The sequence below is a fragment of the Gekko japonicus genome, unplaced genomic scaffold, assembly GCF_001447785.1.
Source record: "Gekko japonicus isolate JY-2015 unplaced genomic scaffold, Gekko_japonicus_V1.1 scaffold666, whole genome shotgun sequence".
Lineage (NCBI taxonomy): Eukaryota > Metazoa > Chordata > Lepidosauria > Squamata > Gekkonidae > Gekko > Gekko japonicus.
In genome coordinates, this window is record NW_015160854.1 from 585312 (window position 1) to 603862 (window position 18551).

General features: G+C 51.9%; 1 protein-coding gene across 1 annotated transcript in view; it reads left to right on the forward strand.

Moving 5' to 3' along the window:
• NID2 (nidogen 2) overlaps window positions 1-18551 on the forward strand; it is a 111213-nt gene that overhangs the window by 81795 nt on the left and 10867 nt on the right. The window contains exons 12-17 of the mRNA XM_015421483.1: window positions 2855-2974; window positions 4131-4361; window positions 7447-7668; window positions 8607-8776; window positions 14709-14838; window positions 17205-17376. Coding sequence (XP_015276969.1) covers window positions 2855-2974; window positions 4131-4361; window positions 7447-7668; window positions 8607-8776; window positions 14709-14838; window positions 17205-17376 — 1045 coding nt within the window. The remainder of the gene's footprint in view (window positions 1-2854; window positions 2975-4130; window positions 4362-7446; window positions 7669-8606; window positions 8777-14708; window positions 14839-17204; window positions 17377-18551) is intronic.

Sequence of the window (18551 nt, forward strand, 5' to 3'; positions counted from 1 at the left end):
AGGCCCGGCTTCCTCCCCCCCGTCGCTCGCCAGCTCGCCGGCTGGCTCCGAGGCGGCGGCGGCGTTGCAGAGCGTCTCCTGCGCATGCGCAGGAGACGCTCTTGCACTTTCGGGGGGATTTAAACATCCCCCCGAATTTTTTTTTAACTTTTTGCATTTTTGTGCACACGTGGGGACTGGCCCACGTGTGCACAAACCTTCCCCTCCCCCCCCTGCTCCCTCCGTGCTGATTTAGCGATCCGCACGGAGGGGGCAAGTTGGCTATTAGATATATAGATACTGGGAATAATATGTGCCTGGAAATAAGGATAAATTCCAAAATACAACCAATACTAAAATCTATTAAAGAAAAATATGAGAAATTTAAAAAAGAGAAAAATGCCTTCCCGTTTAGGTCTCAAGAGTGCAATTCTATTTTATGAGGCTTTATTTGGGCCCCTACTAGGTTTTTCGATGGATTTGTAATAAACAATCTTTCGTACACTTCTGTTTTTAACTTTTGGTCCTCAATGTTTTCTGAGCTTCCCCCGCCCACCTGATGTTTCTACGGCTCTCCCTGCAGTTACAAATGGAATAATCCCCTTTATGCACCAGAGGAGAGGGATTTCCTAGTACTGAACAAGAGCCAGTTTGATGTAGTGGTTAAGTGCGTGGACTCTAATCTGGGAGAACCAGGTCTGATTCTCCACTCCTCCACATGCAGCTGCTGGTGTGACCTTGGGTCAGTCACAAGTTCTTTCAGAGCTGTTCTCTCAAGGGCAGCCCCTTCTGCATCACAGGGTGTCTGGGGGGGAGGGGAAGGGAAAGGAGTTTGTAAGCCGCTCTGAGACTCCGAGCGAAGGGCAGGGTCTAAATCCAATCTCCTCTTCTTCTCTGTGTGGAAGCCGGTGTGGTATACGGGACAGAGGGGCAGACTAGGCTCCTGAATGACCTGGATTCGAGTCTCCAATTCTGCCATGGGTGACCTTCGGCCCGTCGCAGCCTCTCGGGCCAGCCTTCCTCACCGGGCTGTTGTTGGGAGAAAAGGGAGGAGAGGAGAATGGTGTTCTGATCCACTTTGCATCCCGACTGGGGAGAAAAGTAGGGATTTGAATAAATAAGAGCCAGCACGGTGTAGTGGTTAAAGGGTCGGACTAGGGTCCGGGAGACCCAGGTTCGAATCCCTGCTCTGCCGTGGGAGCTTTGCTGGGGGACCTTGGGCCAGTCACGCACTCCTAGCTCAGCCTACCTCAGAGGGTTGTTGTAAGGGTAAGCTGGAGATGAGGATGAGGATCTCAGCAGCCTCGGGTTCCCATTGGGGAGAAAGGCTGGATGTAAAGAAAGTAAATAGTAAATAAATAAATGCAGATACGTGGAAGGGCCCGCCACAGACCACAGTGTGAGCCTTCAGTGGACCTCATACAGTCCGGTGTAACGGGGAGGAGGAGAAGAAGAAGAGTTGTTTTTTTGATATCCTGCCCTTCACGACCCAAAGGAGTCTCAGAGCAGCTTACAAGCTCCTTTCCCTTCCCCTCCCCTCCCCACAACATACACCCCGTGAGGTAGGTGGGGCTGAGAGAGTACTGAGAGAACTTGTGACTGACCCAAGGTCACCCAGCAGGCTTCACGTGGAGGAGGAGTGGGGGAATCAAAGCCGGTTCTCCCAGATTAGAGTCCACCCGATCCGACACGGCTTCTTTTATGCTGTTACAATGCTCCTTCTAAGCTGTGGAGTCCTGTGAGCAAAAGTTCTACTTCATGATCTACTGGCATTAAAATTGTGAGCGAGCGATCGGGCTACTGCATCAATCAGTTTGCTCTGGAGCCCCATCCTCCCTGAGCTGAGACAGAAATGTGTGCGCTGGAGGCTAAAAAACTGTGAGCTAGCTCACACTAACTCAGCTTAGAGGGAACAGTGCTCCAGGGTCATCTAGTCCAACCCCCTGCACAGTGCAGGAAATTCACAGATACCTCCCCCACCACACACACTTGCAGTGACTCCTGTTCCGTGCCCAGAAGATGGCAAAAACCCCTCCAGGATCCCCGGCAATACTGGCCTAATTTGCTTCCTGGCCCCAAAGTGGTGATCAGCGTTTCCCTGAGCGTGTAAGAAAGGGACACGAGAACTAAGCACATGCCATTCTCCTCCTTGGATAAAGGAACCCCAGCGGCTGCATTTGCAAAAGCAAATCGCGAGACGTGGAGAGATCCAACCGTGCCGCTGAGCAACACTCCCTCTAAGCTGTGGAGTCCTGTGAGCAAAAATCCTGCTTTGTGAGCTACGGGCGTTAAAGTTGTGAGCGAGCGATTTGGCTGCTGCATCGATTAGTTGGGCCCTCCTTCCCGGACCAGGACAAAAATGCGTGAGCCGGAGGCTAAAAAAACCCCCTGTGTGCTGGCTCACACGGACTCAGCTTAGAGGGAACGCTGCCGCTGAGCCTTCTGCTGTCTCTTCTGTATGTTATGCCAAGTCAGAGAAGCAGGAAGAGATCGTCCCCTTTACAGACCATCTCTACTACAAAGACAAAAAAAAATGTGTGAGCTGGAGGCTAAAAAACTGCGAGCCCGGCTCACACCGACTCAGCTTAGAGGGAACCCTGGTTTAGGTCTGTAGGTCTCGGACTTGAAAATTCAACACCCTTCCGATTGCTTTAAAACCCAGTAAGGGAACAGGCATCTCTCAGTCTCTGTCAGGGCACCGAACAGTGGGTGGGGGTGCGGGTAGGTCTAGATCAAGGAAGCAGCAAGAAGAATGCATGCGTAAGAACATCAGGAGAGCCCTGCTGGATCTATGTTATGCCAATAAAGGTCGGTCGATCGATTGATCGATTCTGCTGTCCCTTGGATGCTCCGGATTTCCCTCCTCTCTTTGCAGACGTGGACGAGTGCGCGGAAGGGAGGTGCCACCCGGCGGCCGACTGCTTCAATTCTCCCGGCTCCTTCTCCTGCCGCTGCCGGGACGGCTACGAAGGGGATGGCTTCCGGTGCTCGCCAGGTAGGGCTTCGGGATTGGGGGTTCTCACGGCGGCAGGCATGCTTAATGATTCCGGAGCCCTGGGCAAAAGTCTAGGATGGGTCTGCGGAATCAGTGCCACCTTCCCATTGGGGCAAGGGTAAGCAAGGGTAAAGTCCCGTAAGAGGGGGCCGGAGGCCGCCGTTAGAAGCCGCTACCCAAGCCTCGTATGGGGCAGGCGCAAGCAGCTTGGAGCCATGAGCACACAAAGCGGCCTTCTACTGAATCAGACCCTTGGTCCATCAGGGTCAGCATTGTCTGCTCAGACTGGCAGCCGCTCTCCAGGGTCTCAGGCGGAGGTCTTTCCCATCACCTCCTGCCTGGTCCTTTTAACTGGAGATGCTGCTGGGGACTGAACCTGGGACCTTCTGCATGCCAAACCGGTGCTCTACCGCTGAGCCACAGCCCATCCCGAAGCTAGTGAATACATGAAGCCACCTTTTACTGAATCAGACCCCCTCTCAAGGTCAGTCTTGTCTACTCAGACTGGCAGCCGCTCTCCAGGGTCTCAGGCGGAGGTCTTTCCCATCACCTCCTGCCTGGTCCTTTTAACTGGAGATGCCGGGGATTGAACCTGGGACCTCCTGCATGCCAAGCAGAGGCTCTGCCACTGAGCCACAGCCCCTCTTTACAGCTCTCCAGGGTCTCAGGCAGAGATCTTTCCCATCACCTGCCTGGTCCTTCCTACTGGAGATGCCGGGGACTGAACCTGGGACCTCCTGCATGCCAAGCAGAGGCTCTGCCACTGAGCCACAGCCCCTCTTTACAGCTCTCCAGGGTCTCAGGCAGAGATCTTTCCCATCACCTGCCTGGTCCTTCCTACTGGAGATGCCGGGGACTGAACCTGGGACCTTCTGCCTGCCAAGCAGAGGCTCTGCCATTCAGCCACAGCCCCTCTTTACAGCTCTCCAGGGTCTCAGGCAGAGGTCTTTCCCATCATCTGCTACCTGGTCCTTCCTACTGGAGATGCCGGGGATTGAACCTGGGACCTTCTGCATGCCAAGCAGAGGCTCTGCCTCTGAGCCACAGCCCCACCCCTAGGAGCCCCCCTGCATTCACAGTTTCTTAAAGTCCTGCTGTGAAGTCATCAGTCTAACAGCATCTCTCCTTGTTCTGGGGGACACCGCCCGGCCGGCAGTGACCACGCAGAGACTGACCCGCTGTGAACACGAGAGACTCTACGCCAACCAGCAAGGCTCCCCCATTCCTGGAGGCCCCCACGTGCCTCAGTGCGACAGCCAGGGGAACTACAGGCCACTGCAGTGCCACGGTAGCACCGGGGAGTGCTGGTGCGTCGACGGAGATGGCCGAGAAGTCGCTGGCAGCCGGAGACCACCGGGCGCCTCCCCGCCACCTTGCGGGGCTCCAGGTTAGCCGTCTGCATCCTTCTATTCCGCATTTCTCTCAAGACTCACGGTGAAGGCAGGTTGGTGCCCACCTGTGGGGGACACTGGGACCCCTAAAGTGCGACGGGACCCCATGTGGGGTCATGGATGGTGAGGTCACCAGAGCTGAGCTAGCTCCAGATGCGTTTCTGGGTTTCGATGCCTGCTCCAGTTCTTCCCCCACTCTCCACGTGAGTTCGAATTCTGAATTCTCCGACTTTGAAGAATTCGTTCTGCATTGTCATTGTTCTACATAATTTATGTTCGACTTACATTTGAGTCCCATGGCACTTTTGGGACCAACAAGATTTTGGGGGTATAGCAGATAGGTATTTGATAGTTCATTTGTCGACAGCTGCAAGGATTGTATATGGCAAATATCTCTCCCTTATATATAATTGAATAAGACGCAGAGTCACGCAGAGGAGAGAAAATGCACACCAACAGTGTTTCGACGGCTGAACTGTCCGTCAAAAGCTTCCCCGGCTTCCATTGGCCATGTCGCCTACGTCCCTCCTCAGACGCAGCTTCATGCAGCGGACAGAAACTGCTCACCAAACGGTCTTTGGAAGCTTGCGCTGTCTGTCAGGAGCTTCCCCACCTTCCATTGGCCATGTTGCCCAGCTGCCGCTCAAGGCTACTGCCCAGCCATGGGCTGGGAGGCGAGCCCTGTGTCTGAGGGCGCGCTGGCAATGCACCCCACGCCGCGGCCGGATTTCCCTCCCCCACCCCCCGACTTCGCCAATCCACCCGGGAAGCCGGACAGACGGAGGAGGCTTTCTTACGCCTCCCCCACCCGCGCCGCTTCTCTCTCCCACCTGGGAAGCCGGATGGACGGGAAGATCTTCTGTGGCCCCTCCTGCCCCCCCTTCTTCCTTCCTCTCTGTCCCTCTTCCTTTCTTTCCCCACCCACCCACTCACCCACCCTACCTGTCTAGGGGCCCATTGTCTCCGTCCACAATGGGCTTTGCTCCCTAGTTGGAAAATAATGGAAATACCAACGAAACAAGAGTACGTGAACAAAATATTTGAAACGGCGGAAAATGACAAGCTGACACCTGAGATGAGAGCCAGCACAGAATGGACTTTTCAAAAAACTTGGAAGAGAGTCTACGTAACTGATGGATAAATGTAGTAATTTGAGAGCGCAGAAAAGATAAGCTTAGTAAAATAGATAATGAACGTAGAAAATTAATAAGCAGAAGGTGGGATAAAAGTCTCTTGTTACATGTTATATGTTGTTGGGGGTAGTTGGGTGTTGTTTGTATGTATGTTTGTAGTATATAATGGAAAAAAAATAATAAAAGTGTACCCTCGGGTACTTAAAAAAAAGATTTTGGGGGTATGAGCTTTCCACAGTCAAAGCTCCCTTGGTCAGGTACAAGATGAAGGGAACTTTGTCTCCTGAGCAGTGCTAGTTCCCTCTGAGCTGTGCTAGGGGGCGATGGTGCACAGCATTTTAGCTAGCTGCTCAGACGATTTAGCTTCCAGCTCGGGAGCATTTTCCCCTTCATTGGACGGGTGGCTTTTTTGAGGAGAGGCACCAGCAGCTATGCTGAAAATTTGGTGCCGCAACCTCAAAAAACAGCTCCCCCCGGAGCCACAGATCCCCCCAGATCAATTCTCCATTATAGCTTATGGGGCCCATTGACTATAATGGTCCCCGTAGGCTATAATGGAGTAGGAAAAATAGATTTTTTTTTTGCCACCCCTATTATGCCTTTCAGTATGATTTGTAAGATGCCTTGAGACAGTAAAATTCGGATATAATATTGATAACATTTAAGCAACTTCCTGTTTGTTAGTACCGGTAGAATAAATTTAGAGTCCATGGCACCTTTAAGATTCTTTCAAGGTATGAGCTTTCATGGGCATGCACTCTTTTTCAAATACATTGGAATGGCAGGTGAGGTTCAAACTTATAGAAGGGGGCTGAACAGGAAATTAACATGCAACATGATGAAGATGTGCAAAGACAAAACCAAATAACAAGCTAAGGTTGTAAGGTCAACAGGTGTAAAGCAATAAATATGTCAAAATAGCAGATAGATGTGTAAAGGTATCTTTTCTAATTGTGGGAATTAAACTGATACTCTCCATTCTCTCCTCTCAGGTGTGGAGGTCACTTAACAGCATTTTTTCCTCTTTTTTGAGACGGATGCAGCAAAACATCCCAATATTCCTTGCACTACATCCAGTATTCTAAAAAACTGTTCTGAAAAAGGAATACACTAAAATACAGAGGATGTATAGTCCTTTTTGAGAATACATATGTGAAGACTGAATGAGTTAGCATATGTAATGAGATAAGAAACCAATATCCCTGTTGAGTCCTGGGGAGGTTTTTGTTCCAAGTGTTGTAATAACACCTCTCTGTCCTCTTGTTGGCCCTCCAGAGGAACTGGTTGGCCACTGTGTGAGACAGGATACTGGACGAGATGGACCACTGGTCTGATCCAGCAGGGCTCTTCTGATGTTCTTATGAAGTCCTCGACCTCTCTGTCCTCTTGTTGGCCCTCCAGAGGAACTGGTTGGCCACTGTGTGAGACAGGATACTGGACGAGATGGACCACTGGTCTGATCCAGCAGGGCTCTTCTGATGCTCTTATGAAGGCCTTGGCCTATCTGCCCTGCTGTTGGCTCTCCAGAGGAACTGGTTGGCCACTGTGTGAGGCAGGATTCTGAACTAGATGGACCCCTGGTCTGATCCAGGAGGGCTCTTCTGATGTTCTTATCAAGGGAAGACCTCAGCCTCTCTGCCGTGTTGTTGGACCTCCAGAGGAACTGGTTGGCCACTGTGTGCGACAGGATGCTGGACTAGGTGGACCCCTGGTCTGATCCAGCAGGGCTCTTCTGGTGTTCTCATGAAGGCCTCGGCCTCTATGCCCTGTTGTTGGACCTCCAGAGGAACTGGTTGGCCACTGTGTGAGGCAGGATGCTGGACTAGGTGGACCCCTGGTCTGATCCAGCAGGGCTCTTCTGATGTTCTTATGTCCCTATTTTCAGATTCAGTTTTGAAATGTGAAACTCACCTGACAGCGTCTCTCTTTGTCCATTGCTTTTGCCCAGAGCCCACGCAAAGGCCTCAGACCATGTGCGAACGCTGGCGGCAAAGCCTTCTGGAGCACTACGGCGGCAGCCCCCGCGACGACCAATACGTGCCCCAGTGTGACGCTCTGGGCAACTTTAGCCCACTTCAGTGCCACGGGAACAGCGGCTACTGCTGGTGCGTGGACCAGAAGGGCCACGAGGTTCAAGGCACAAGATCTGAGCCCGGCGTCCCGCCACCATGTAAGAAAGCGACAGTGAAAAGTGGGCAAAGGAGGGGGGGGCATTAGTCAAGGACAGAAGCTGCTTGATATGGGCTTTGCAGGGGGGTGGACCCCGGCTCAGCAGCAGAGCCCACGCTTTGCGTGGAGAAGGTCCGGGTTCAAGCCCCACCATCTCCAGATGAAAGAGCTCTCTTTTAAAAAATTTATTCACGCCATTTGGCATAGTGGTTAAGAGTGTGGACTCTGATCTGGGAGAACCGGGTTGGATTCCCCACTCCTCCACTTGCAGCTAGCTGGTGTGACTTTGGGTCAGTCACAAGCTCTCTCCGAGCTGTTCTCTCAAGGGCAGTTCTCAAGAGAGCTCTCTCAGCCCCACCCGCCTCACATGCAGTGTTCCCTCTACACTGAGTTAGTGTGAGCTAGCTCACAGTTTTTTAACTTCCGGCTCACACGTTTTTGTCTCGGCTCAGGGAGGACGGCTCCAAAGCAAACATTTATGCAGTAGCCAAGTCACTCGCTCACAACTTTAATGCCAGTTGCTCACAAAGTTGAATTTTTGCTCACAAGATTCCACAGCTTAGAGGGAGCATTGCTCACAGGGTGTCTGTTGTGGGGAGGGGAAGGGAAAGGAGACTGTAAGCCACCCCGAGTGAAGGGTGGGGTGTAAATCCAATCTCCTTCCCCTCCTCTTCCTCCTCCTTTCCCCAGATGGGGACCCAAAGCAGCTTACTCCATTCTTCTCTCTTCCTTTTTATCCTCACAACAACCCTGTGAGGTAGGTTAGGCTTACAGCGTGTGACTGGCCCAAGGTCACCCGGCAAGCTTCCATGGCCCCAGTGGGGATTCGAACCCGCGTCTCCCAGATCCTAGTCCACGCTGACTCTTCACCTCTATGCTTACGTTCGCAGCTTGCAGTTACCGCCTCCGTGTGATGCTCGTCTCTCATTTCACTTACAGGCCTGCCGAGCGTCGCCCCTCCGACTGTCCGGCCGTCTCCGCGGCCAGATGTTGTTCCTCCCTCTGCCGGGACGTTCCTGCTCTATGCGCAGGGGCAGCAAATCGGCTATTTGCCCCTGAACGGCACCAGACTGAACAAGGAAGCCGCTAAGACCCTACTGTCTCTGCATGTAAAGTATTTTCCTACATGGGGGGGGCGCAAACTTGGGGGCGGGGGATCATGTTTTGAGTCAAGGGGGAACGTCTTCCAGGTTTCCCACTTCTGTATTTTATCCTCCGACTGCTGCATTTTATTTATTTACAAATGGGGACCCGCAAGGAACTCGCGGGGTGGCTAGCCGACTCCCCCCACCTTTGCTTCCTCCCCTCTCCTCTACCTGTCCCACCCTCTTTCTCCCTCCTAGTGCCCCTTCTCTTGCTCTCTTTCTCTCCCCCGTGTGTGTCACTTCCGCTCTCTTTCTGCCCTCCACTACGTCACTTTTTCTCTCGCTCTCTGTGCCCCATCACTCCCCCAGCCACTCACCTGCTCTCCCCTTCCACAGCGGCAGAATCCCAGCGAGGGGTGGAGCCTGGGGAGGGTGGAGACCAAGTCCGATGAGGAAAGGTTGAAGGAGCTGGGTGTAAGTTCAGCCCGGAGAGGCGGCGGCGGAGAGGTGATGAGCAATGCTCCCTTCTAAGCTGTGGAATCTTGTGTGAGCTGAAATGCTACTTTGTGAGCTGCTGGCATTGACGTTGTGTGTGAGCGATTTGGCTGTTGCATCAGTTCGTTTGCTCTGGAGCCATCCCTTCCTGAGCCGAGACCAAAATGTGTGAGCCGGAGGGTAAAAAAAACGGTGAGCTGGCTCACACTCACTCAGCTTAGAGGGAACACTGGTGATGAGAGAACCATCTCCAAGTACTTGAAGGGCCGTCATGTAGAGGATGGTGCAGGGTTGCTTTCTGTAGCCCCAGAAGGTCAGACCAAAACCGACGGGTTGAAATTAAACCTGGAGTCCCGTGTCCAGTTTTGGGCACCACATTTTAGGAAGGATGTTGACAAGCTCGAGCGTGTGCAGAAGAGGGCGACCAGGATGGTGAGAGGGTTGGAATCCAAGTCTTATGAGGAAAGGCTGAAAGAGTTCAGTATGTTTAGCCTGGGAAAGAGAAGGCTTAGAGGGGACATGATTGCAATCAACAAGTATTTGAAGGGCTGCCATGTAGAAGATGGAGTAGATCTGTTCACTCTTGCTCTGGATTGCAAGACTAGATCTAACGGGTGGAAATTACAAGGGAGTCGTTACCGGCTAAATATCAGGAGGAACTTCCTAACTGTAAGAGTGGTTGAGCAGTAGCACAGTCTGCCTCGGGAGGTGGTGGAGGCTCCTTCGCTGGACGTTATCAAGCGGAGTCTGGATGACCATCTTTTGGGGATGTCGTAGGTATGTAGGGCTATCTTTCGGCTATGCTTCTGCAGAGTGTAGGGGGTTGGACTAGATGACCCTTGAGGTCTCTTCCAGCTCTGTGTTTCTGTGCTCTTGACCAGTGTTTCCTCTAAGCTGAGTTAGTGTGAGCTAACTCACAGTTTTTTAGCCTCCTGCTCACAAATTTTTGTCCCAGCTCAGGAAGGAGGGCTCCAGAGCAGACTAATTTATGCAGTAACCAAATTGCTTGCTCACAACTTTAATGCCAGTAGCTCCCAAAGTAGAATTTTTCCTCACAAGACTCCACAGCTTAGAGGGAGCCTTGCTCTTGACCCTGGTTGCCTGAAGGCCACTAGCTTTGCTTATGTATCTTTGTCTGAGCCGTGGCTATATGTGTACAGATTGCATGCGTAGGCTCTGTCCCCAGGGTTGCGAACGTTCCCAGTTGCGGGGATGGAACCAGGCCGAGTACGGTTTGCACACATGTAGGGGTCATGTTCATGCACGGCAAACGAGCATCGTCCTGTGCTTGCATATGGTTTTGTTATGACTGGAGAAAAGCTCCGCTTCAGACCCTGGACATGGGGAATAGCTAGAGTTGTGCAGTGCCCGAGGTTGCGTTAGAAACACTCCCGCCTTCCTCCCGAGATCGTAGCGAGCCTTGAAATCAGAAACAGAAGCAAATGTCCTTCCAAGGACCTCCTCCCATCTCAAACCGTCAATTAGTTTTGCCCAATTTTTTCTAAGCTTCGGGCCAAAAAAAAAAAAAAAGATTCTACAAAAGAATTGTCCAAGAAATCTGGGAATTTGTTTTCAGAGGAAGACAGATGTCGTCCCCCCCCTTCCCCACGCCGCTTCTTCATGTACAGTCTGTCCCCTCAAAAAAACCCCAATAACTCTGGGGATTTGGGGTGGATTTGCACAGAATCCAATCAGGCACACGCATCATGTGACCCTCCCGAAATTCTGCAGGGAACGGGTACGACACGTTGAGAACAGAGTCCCCCCCCCCCAGATGCAGCTGTTTGGAGGTCGCGCCCTCCCTTTGCCATTCTTGGATGCGGTAGCCGGGGAGGATAAAGGAGGAATTGATCCGGGAAAGGGGTAGGACGTTTTTGACGCACTTTGCAGGACCGACCCAGGACATCTTGGCACTGAAGGCGGGAGATCGAAAGCCCTCTCTCGACCCAGCTACTGGCATTAAAAATAAATAAATCAGATGACCGAATCTCCTGACCTTGAATAGCACCACCGACCCCGTCTTCTTGACGGTGCCCCCTTCGCTGTTACAGCTGACCTGGACAGAAACTGGAAAAGCTGATTTAATGTGGTTATCTGCTTCAATTACACCCCGCGGTTCTCCACAATAAGGACCCAAAGCGTCTTACATTGATCCCCCGCCCTCTGTCTTTATCCTCTCAACAGCCCTGCAAGGTAGGCTAGGCTTAAAATGCGTGACTGGGCCATGGTCGCCCAGCAGAGTCCATAGGAGAGTCGGGATTCGAACCTGGGTCTTCTGGTCCTTAGGTCTGACACTCAATATACCGTGCTGGCTTACTCACACTGGCGCTTAAGTTCAACAAAGAGATGTAGCACAGCCTTCCCAAAAGCTGGCTCACCAAATGCAGCCCCGGTCTTGCCTGAAGAAAAGCAGTGACGGACAACCTCTGTTGCCTGTAGGCTGTTGTAGGTTCATCCCCTGGTTTCTCCAATAAAAAAGCAATTAAAAATCCTCCTGTATCAATACAGGGAAAGACCTTTGTACTTGAGGACCCCAATCTCAACAGCAGAGGCAGAGGTGGTTTTGGCTCTTGCCTTCCTCTGCAGAGGAACCCCATCAAGGGGCTTTCAGGGCAAGGGAGAAGCAGAGGTGGTTTGCCATTATTGCCTTCCTCTGCAGAGACTTCCTTGGTGGTCTCCCATCCAGGTACCAACCCTGCTTCGCTTCCAAGTTATGGAGACACCATAAAAGGGGCTTTCCAGACCAGTGAGAAGCAGAGGTGGTGTGCCATTATTGCCTTCCTCTGCAGAGCCTTCCTTGGTGGTCTCCCATGCAAGACTTATGGCGACCCCAGAAAGGGGCTTTCTGGGGAAGTGAGAAGCAGAGGTGGTTTGCCATTATTGCCTTCCTCTGCAGAGCCTTCCTGGGTGGTCTCCCTTCCAAGGACTGACCCTGTTTAGTTTCCAGTTTATGGCGACCCCAGCAAGGGGCTTTCAAGGCAAGTGAGAATCAGAGGTGGTTTGCCATTATTGCCTTTCTCTGCAGAGCCTTCCTTGGTGGTCTCCCATGCAAGTATTAACCCTGTTTAGTTTCCAAGTTATGGCGACCCCAGCAAGGGGCTTTCCAGACCAGTGAGAAGCAGAGGTGGTTTGCCAATTGCGTTCCTCTGCAGAGCCTTCCTGGGTGGTCTCCCACCCAAGTAGCGACCCGATTTAGCCTCTGAGGTCTGAAGCGATCGGGTATACCGTGCATGCTTCCCTCCCTGCCTCTGGCTGTTTCATACCTGAAAATGAACGTTTAAAAAGTTGCTGAGAGCTTGGAATGTGGACCTCCTCTTACCTGTCTAGCATGGCCCCTGGTTCAATGCTCAGAAACGTGGCCCAGGTTAAAAAGTGTTGATTTCATTTCACTGGCTGGTAAGATATAGGCGGTTTTAACGTGTCATTACCCTCTGGAAGCGCCTGGGATTGGTGGGTTCTTGGTCGAGCTGGTGGATCTGTAACTCTGCATGCAAGAGGATCCGGGGGGTGGGGTGGGGAAGGGGGGAGAGAATTCTGTCTCACTGGAGTACACTGGGCAGTTGGCCCCACTCTCCTCTCACAGGTTATTACATGTTGAGCCTCTCTGGCCATTGCTTTTGCCTTCTGTTTCATCTTATACAGAGCCAGTTTGGTGTCGTGGTTAAGTGCGCGAACTCTAATCTGGGAGAACCGGGTTTGATTCCCCACTCCTCCACTCGCAGCTGCTGGATGACCTTGGGCAGGCCGTAGTTCTAACAAGAGCTGTCCTTGAAAAAGAGCAGTTTCTGTCAGAGCTCTCTCAGCCCCACACACCTCACAGGGTGCCTGTTGTGGGGAGGGGAAGGGAAAAGGAGTTTGTAAGCCGCTCTGAGACTCCCTTGGGTAGTGAAGGTATAAATCCAATCTCTTCTTCTCTCTTCTTCTCTCTCTTACCTGGGGTTGGAGCTGTAGCAAGTTAACCTTTGTGAAGTTAATCTGTTCACAAGAAGTTAAATGTCCCAATTTGGTGTAGTGGTTAGGAGCGTGGACTTTAGTCTGGGAGAACCGGGTTTGAGTCCCGACTCCTCCACATGCAGCTGCTGGGGTGACCTTGGGTCAGTCACAAGTTCTCACAGAGCTGTTCTCTCAAGGGCAGTCCTCGAGAGAGCTCTCTCAGCCCCGCCTGCCTCCCAGGGTGTCTGTTGTGGGGAGGGGGAGGGGAAGGAGTTTGTAAGCCGCTCTGAGACACCTTTGGGTGGTGAAGGGCGGGTTATAAATCCAATCTCTTCCTCCTCCTCCCCCATAAATATATGTCAAATGTGCTTCTCTGTCAGTAAAATTCCTTTCTCTTGTTTTTTTTTAATTTATTACCCACCCTCCCTGAAAATGGCTCAGAGCCAGCGACAACAATTTATAGATATACTATTTAAAACCTCCTAAAATACACCATGCAATTAATCAGAGTCAACAAATACAATAACATCAATAGAACAAGGACTATAAGATGGCGTAAAACTCAGAGGGGCAACATACAGACACCCGAAGTAGGAAAGCAAGAGAGAGAGAGAGGAAGTGGGGGAGGCCAACACCAGCGGTAGCCTATCGGCTAGGGGCCCGGAACGGCCCTCAACCACAGGCCCGGTGGAACAACTCTGTTTTGCCGGCCCTGCGGAATTGTACCAGATTCCGCAGGGCCCTGATCTCACCTGGAAGTGTTCCATAGGCTGGAGCCAGTACCAAAAAGGCCCTGTTTGAGGACAGCCAGATGCTCTTTGGGCCAGGGGCCACCAGCAGATTTTGAGCCCTCAAGCGTAACTCTCTGGGTGGGTGGGGGGACGCACCAGGACAGGCGGTCCCGAAGGAATCAGATCATCTTTGTAATTGGTTTGAACAGCATTTTCCCCTTACCCGGGAAATGTGGAGGATCGGGGAGACTGCGGAAAGCTTCTGTGTTTCCAAGGCAAATGATTCTTCTTACATTTAACCAGGGGGTCATTTCGTAGAAAAAGAGGTGCAGGAGCTCATTAGCATAACTCATTAGCACAACTTATTTGCATATGCCACACCCCCTGACTTCACCGGAAGTGTGTCAGAAGGCAACACCCACTGCTCAGGCTCCACTGGACTGTTTTGGATTGCTAGCTATTGTGGGGGGGGGAGAACATGCAGATCTGTCCTCACAGAGGAGGGAGAGCTTGTACCTGAATAAAACTCAGTCTTAAAGGTGCCACTGGACTGTTTTGGGCCGGGGGGGGGGCTCTGCAACTTACCTGGCTGCTTCTTCCTCTGACTGAGGGCTGCTGGGAGCAGGGGGCGGGGCTTGTTGCATGTGCCCGCCCCCTGGGCTCTTTCCTGCCGGAGCTCCGCTCCTGTGCGCTCCTGCAGGAAATGACCTCTGCGTTTAACCGGGAGCCATTTGCAGGATGAGGGGAAACGAGACCCTCCTCTGCATGTTTGGTAACGCCCCGGGGTCTCTCTCTAGGGTTCGATTGTGGTCGGGATTGACTTTGACTGCCGGGAGAAAATGCTGTACTGGACGGACGTCGCGGGGAGAACCATCAGCCGGGCCAGCCTAGAGCCGGGGGCGGAGCCAGAAACCGTGATCAACACGGGTGAGTAGCTGAGCCGCGGCTCATTTGGGGCTGCGGATCCAAGGCCCACGAGGCGTCCCCGGCAGCCCATAAACCTCGTTCTTTCCCAGAAGTTGGCAGACGAAATGTATAGGGTTGTCCGCTGTGGGTTGGGCAGTAGGTTCAGGACGGACAAAAGGAAATACGGCTTTAGCCGGAGAGTGATTAAAATGTGGGATTCGCTGCCAGAGGATGTAGCGGTGGCCACAGGAACAAACAGCTTTCAAAGGGGATTAGGTAGATTCATGGAGGATAAATCTATCAGCGGCTACTAGTGTGGTGTATTCAATCTGACCAAAGTATGTATGTGAACTCTGTCACTGAAACACCATGTGAAGCTTTCATCCTGGGCTAGGATCCTAATCCCTCACTTGTAATTGGTAGCCCAGGAAGAACCGACCAATCGCCAACAGCCAGTTCCAAGAGCGGGAACTAATGTGATTGGACCTTATCCCTGCAACCTCATAGGTTGATATTGTATAATAGGGCGTGGCTACATTAGCCGGGAGAGTTTAAAAGTAGAACAGCTTCAATGTAAAAGCTGTTCTGGCTATTCATGTTGATCTGTTTGGAGTTGAGTTACGAGTTGCTGAATAAAGCTGATCTTTTGCTGAAATCACTCTCTGACTCTTTGTTAAGTAACCAACTTAACAACTAGCCATGGTGGCTGAGGGGAACCTCCCCATTCAGAGGCGCTAAAACACTCTGAATCCCAGAGCCAGGAGGCAACATCAGGGGAAGGCCTCGGCCTCTGTGCCTTGTCGTTGGCCCTCCAGGGGGACTGACTGGCTGCTGTGTGAGACAGGATGCTGGACTAGATGGACCCCTGGTCTGATCTTGCAGGGCCTGTCTTGTGTTCTTATCAGGGGAAGGCTTCCGCCTCTATGTTTATTTTGGTGTAGCCAGTTTGGAAGAAGAGATTGGATTTATCCCCCCCCCCTTCACTACCCAAAGGTGTCTCAGAGCAGCGTATGGCTTTTGATAAGATTTCACATACTATTCTTGTTGACAAGTTGGTAAAATGTGGTTTGTATCCTAGTACTGTCAGGTGGATCTGTAACAGGATGACAGATCACACCCAAAGTGTGCTTGCTAATGATTCCTCGTCCTCTTGGAGAGGAGTGACAAGTGGAGTGCCTCAGGGATCTGTCCTGAGACATGTGTTGTTCAACTTCTTTATAAATGATTTGGATGGCTCGGCCTTTATGCCCTCTTGCTGAAACTCCGTAATTGGTCGGCAGTTGCGTGAGATGGGGTGCTAGAGTAGATGGACCACTGGTTTAATCTGGCAGGACATTTCATTCTTTCTGAATAATTTTTTATTTAAAAAGTGCATACAACTAATACAATCGTAAAATTTTAAGAACAGGATCTTAACTTTTCAGAATGTCTTACTATAGTATTCCATGTAGGATTTCAATAGTTACATTCAGTAACTGCACTTTTAAATAAAACAACATACTCTAAACAAAGCTAGTGTACAGATTCCGGCAGGACCTTTCATACGACAGATCAGAGAATCTGTTCCAGGCTTTCTTTTTTTGAGTTTTGAGAATTTTTGCTAGCCAGCTGCATGTAAAGTGACATGCAGAAATTCACCGCTCTCTGAGAGCCAGTTTGGTGTAGTGGTTAAGTGTGCAGACTCTAATCTGGGAGAACCGGGTTTGATTCCCCACTCCTCCACTCGCAGCTGCTGGATGACCTTGGGCAAGCCACAGTTCCGTCAGAGCAGTTCTCTCAGGAGCAGTCCTTGAAAGAGCTCTCTCAGCCCCACCTACTTCACAGGGTGTCTGTTGTGGGGAGGGGAAGGGAGATGAGTTTGTAAGCCACTCTGAGACTCCTTTGGGTAGTGAAGGGCGGGGTATATATCCAATCTCTTCTTCTCTTCTTCTGTCTTCCTTGCAATGACTGTTCTTGCTTTGGAATAGTTAAGAACATAAGAGAAACCAATGCTGGATCAGGCCAATGGCCCATCCAGTCCAGCACTCTGTGTCACACAGTGGCCAAAAATACCAGGTGCCATCAGGAGGTCCAGCAGTGGGGCCAGGACTCCAGAAGCCCTTCCACTGTTGCCCCCCCAAGCACCAAGAAGACAGAGCATCCCTTGCCCCAGACTGAGAGTTCCTATCTATACCTTGTGGCTGATAGCCCCTGATGGACCTCTGCTCCAGATGTTCATCCAATCTGCTCTTGAAGCTGCCTGTTCTTGTAGCTGCCACCACTTCCACCAGCAGGGAATTCCAACTTTGGGTGAAGACGTTAGATTCAGTGAAATAGATTCTGGTCCAACCACAGACCAACACGGTCACGCTCGGTAACGATGCGCGTGCTTTGGTTGTCCTCCCCAGGGCTGATCAGTCCTGAAGGCCTCACCATCGACCACCTCCGACAAACCATGTTTTGGACGGACAGTGGCCTGGACAAAATCGAGAGCGCCAGACTGGACGGCTCGGAGCGCCGCGTTCTCTTCGCCACCGACCTCGTCAACCCTCGCGCCATCACGGTGGACCCGATCCGTGGGTAAGCAGCCGGGGGGGACCAAACACACTGACACGCTCCCTCAGAAACTTTAAAAATGTGATCCCCAAAGGCCACAAGGAAGTCAGTGGGGTGGGTCTCCGCAGGACTTTCCAAAGGCAGGGTGCCACCCCCGATAAGGCTTTGGTTCAGCTAAGGGAGGCACCCCGAGTGGGGCTCCACCGGATGATCCGAAACCTACAGGAGCCTCATAGAAGCAGCGGGGTTTTCTGATTGGATGATTTTTTTTCTTGCGGCACACCCTTATTTCTTGCAGTCAGAATGAGAGCCAGTTTGGTGTAGTGGTTAGGAGAACGGTCTCTAATCTGGGAGAACCGGGTTTGATTCCCCACTCCGCCTCCACATGCAGCTGGCTGGGTGACCATGGGTCAGTCACAAGTTCTCTCAGAGCTGTTCTCTCAGGAGCAGTCCTTGAAAGAGCTCTCTCAGCCCCACCCACCTCACAGGGTGTCTGTTGTGCGGAGGGGAAGGGAAAGGAGTTTGTAAGCCGCTCTGAGACTCCTTTGGGTAGTGAAGGGCGGGATACAAATCCAATCTCTTCTTCTTCCTCTTTTACCTCACAGGGTGTCTGTTGTGGGGAGGGGAAGGGAAAGGAGTTTGTAAGCTGCTCTGAGACTCCTTTGGGTAGTGAAGGGCAGGGTATAAATCCAATCTCTTCCTCTTCTTCTTTTACCTCACAGGGTGTCTGTTGTGAGGAGGGGAAGGGAAAGGAGTTTGTAAGCCGCTCTGAGACTCCTTTGGGTAGTGAAGGGAGGGGTGTAAATCCAATCTCCTCTCTTCTTTTACCTCACAGGGTGTCTGTTGTGGGGAGGGGAGGGGGAAAGGAGTTTGTAAGCCGCTCTGAGACTCCTTTGGGTAGTGAAGGGAGGGGTGTAAATCCAATCTCTTCTTCTTCTACCTCACAGGGTGTCTGTTGTGGGGAGGGGAAGGGAAAGGAGTTTGTAAGCCGCTCCGAGACTCCTTCGGGTAGTGAAGGGCGGGGTATAAATCCAATCTCTTCTTCTTCTACCTCACAGGGTGTCTGTTGTGGGGAGGGGAAGGGAAAGGAGTTTGTAAGCCGCTCCGAGACTCCTTCGGGTAGTGAAGGGCGGGGTGTAAATCCAGTCTCCTCCTCCTCCTTCTCTTCTTCTTCCCCCCCTCGGGTCTCATCCTGTTTG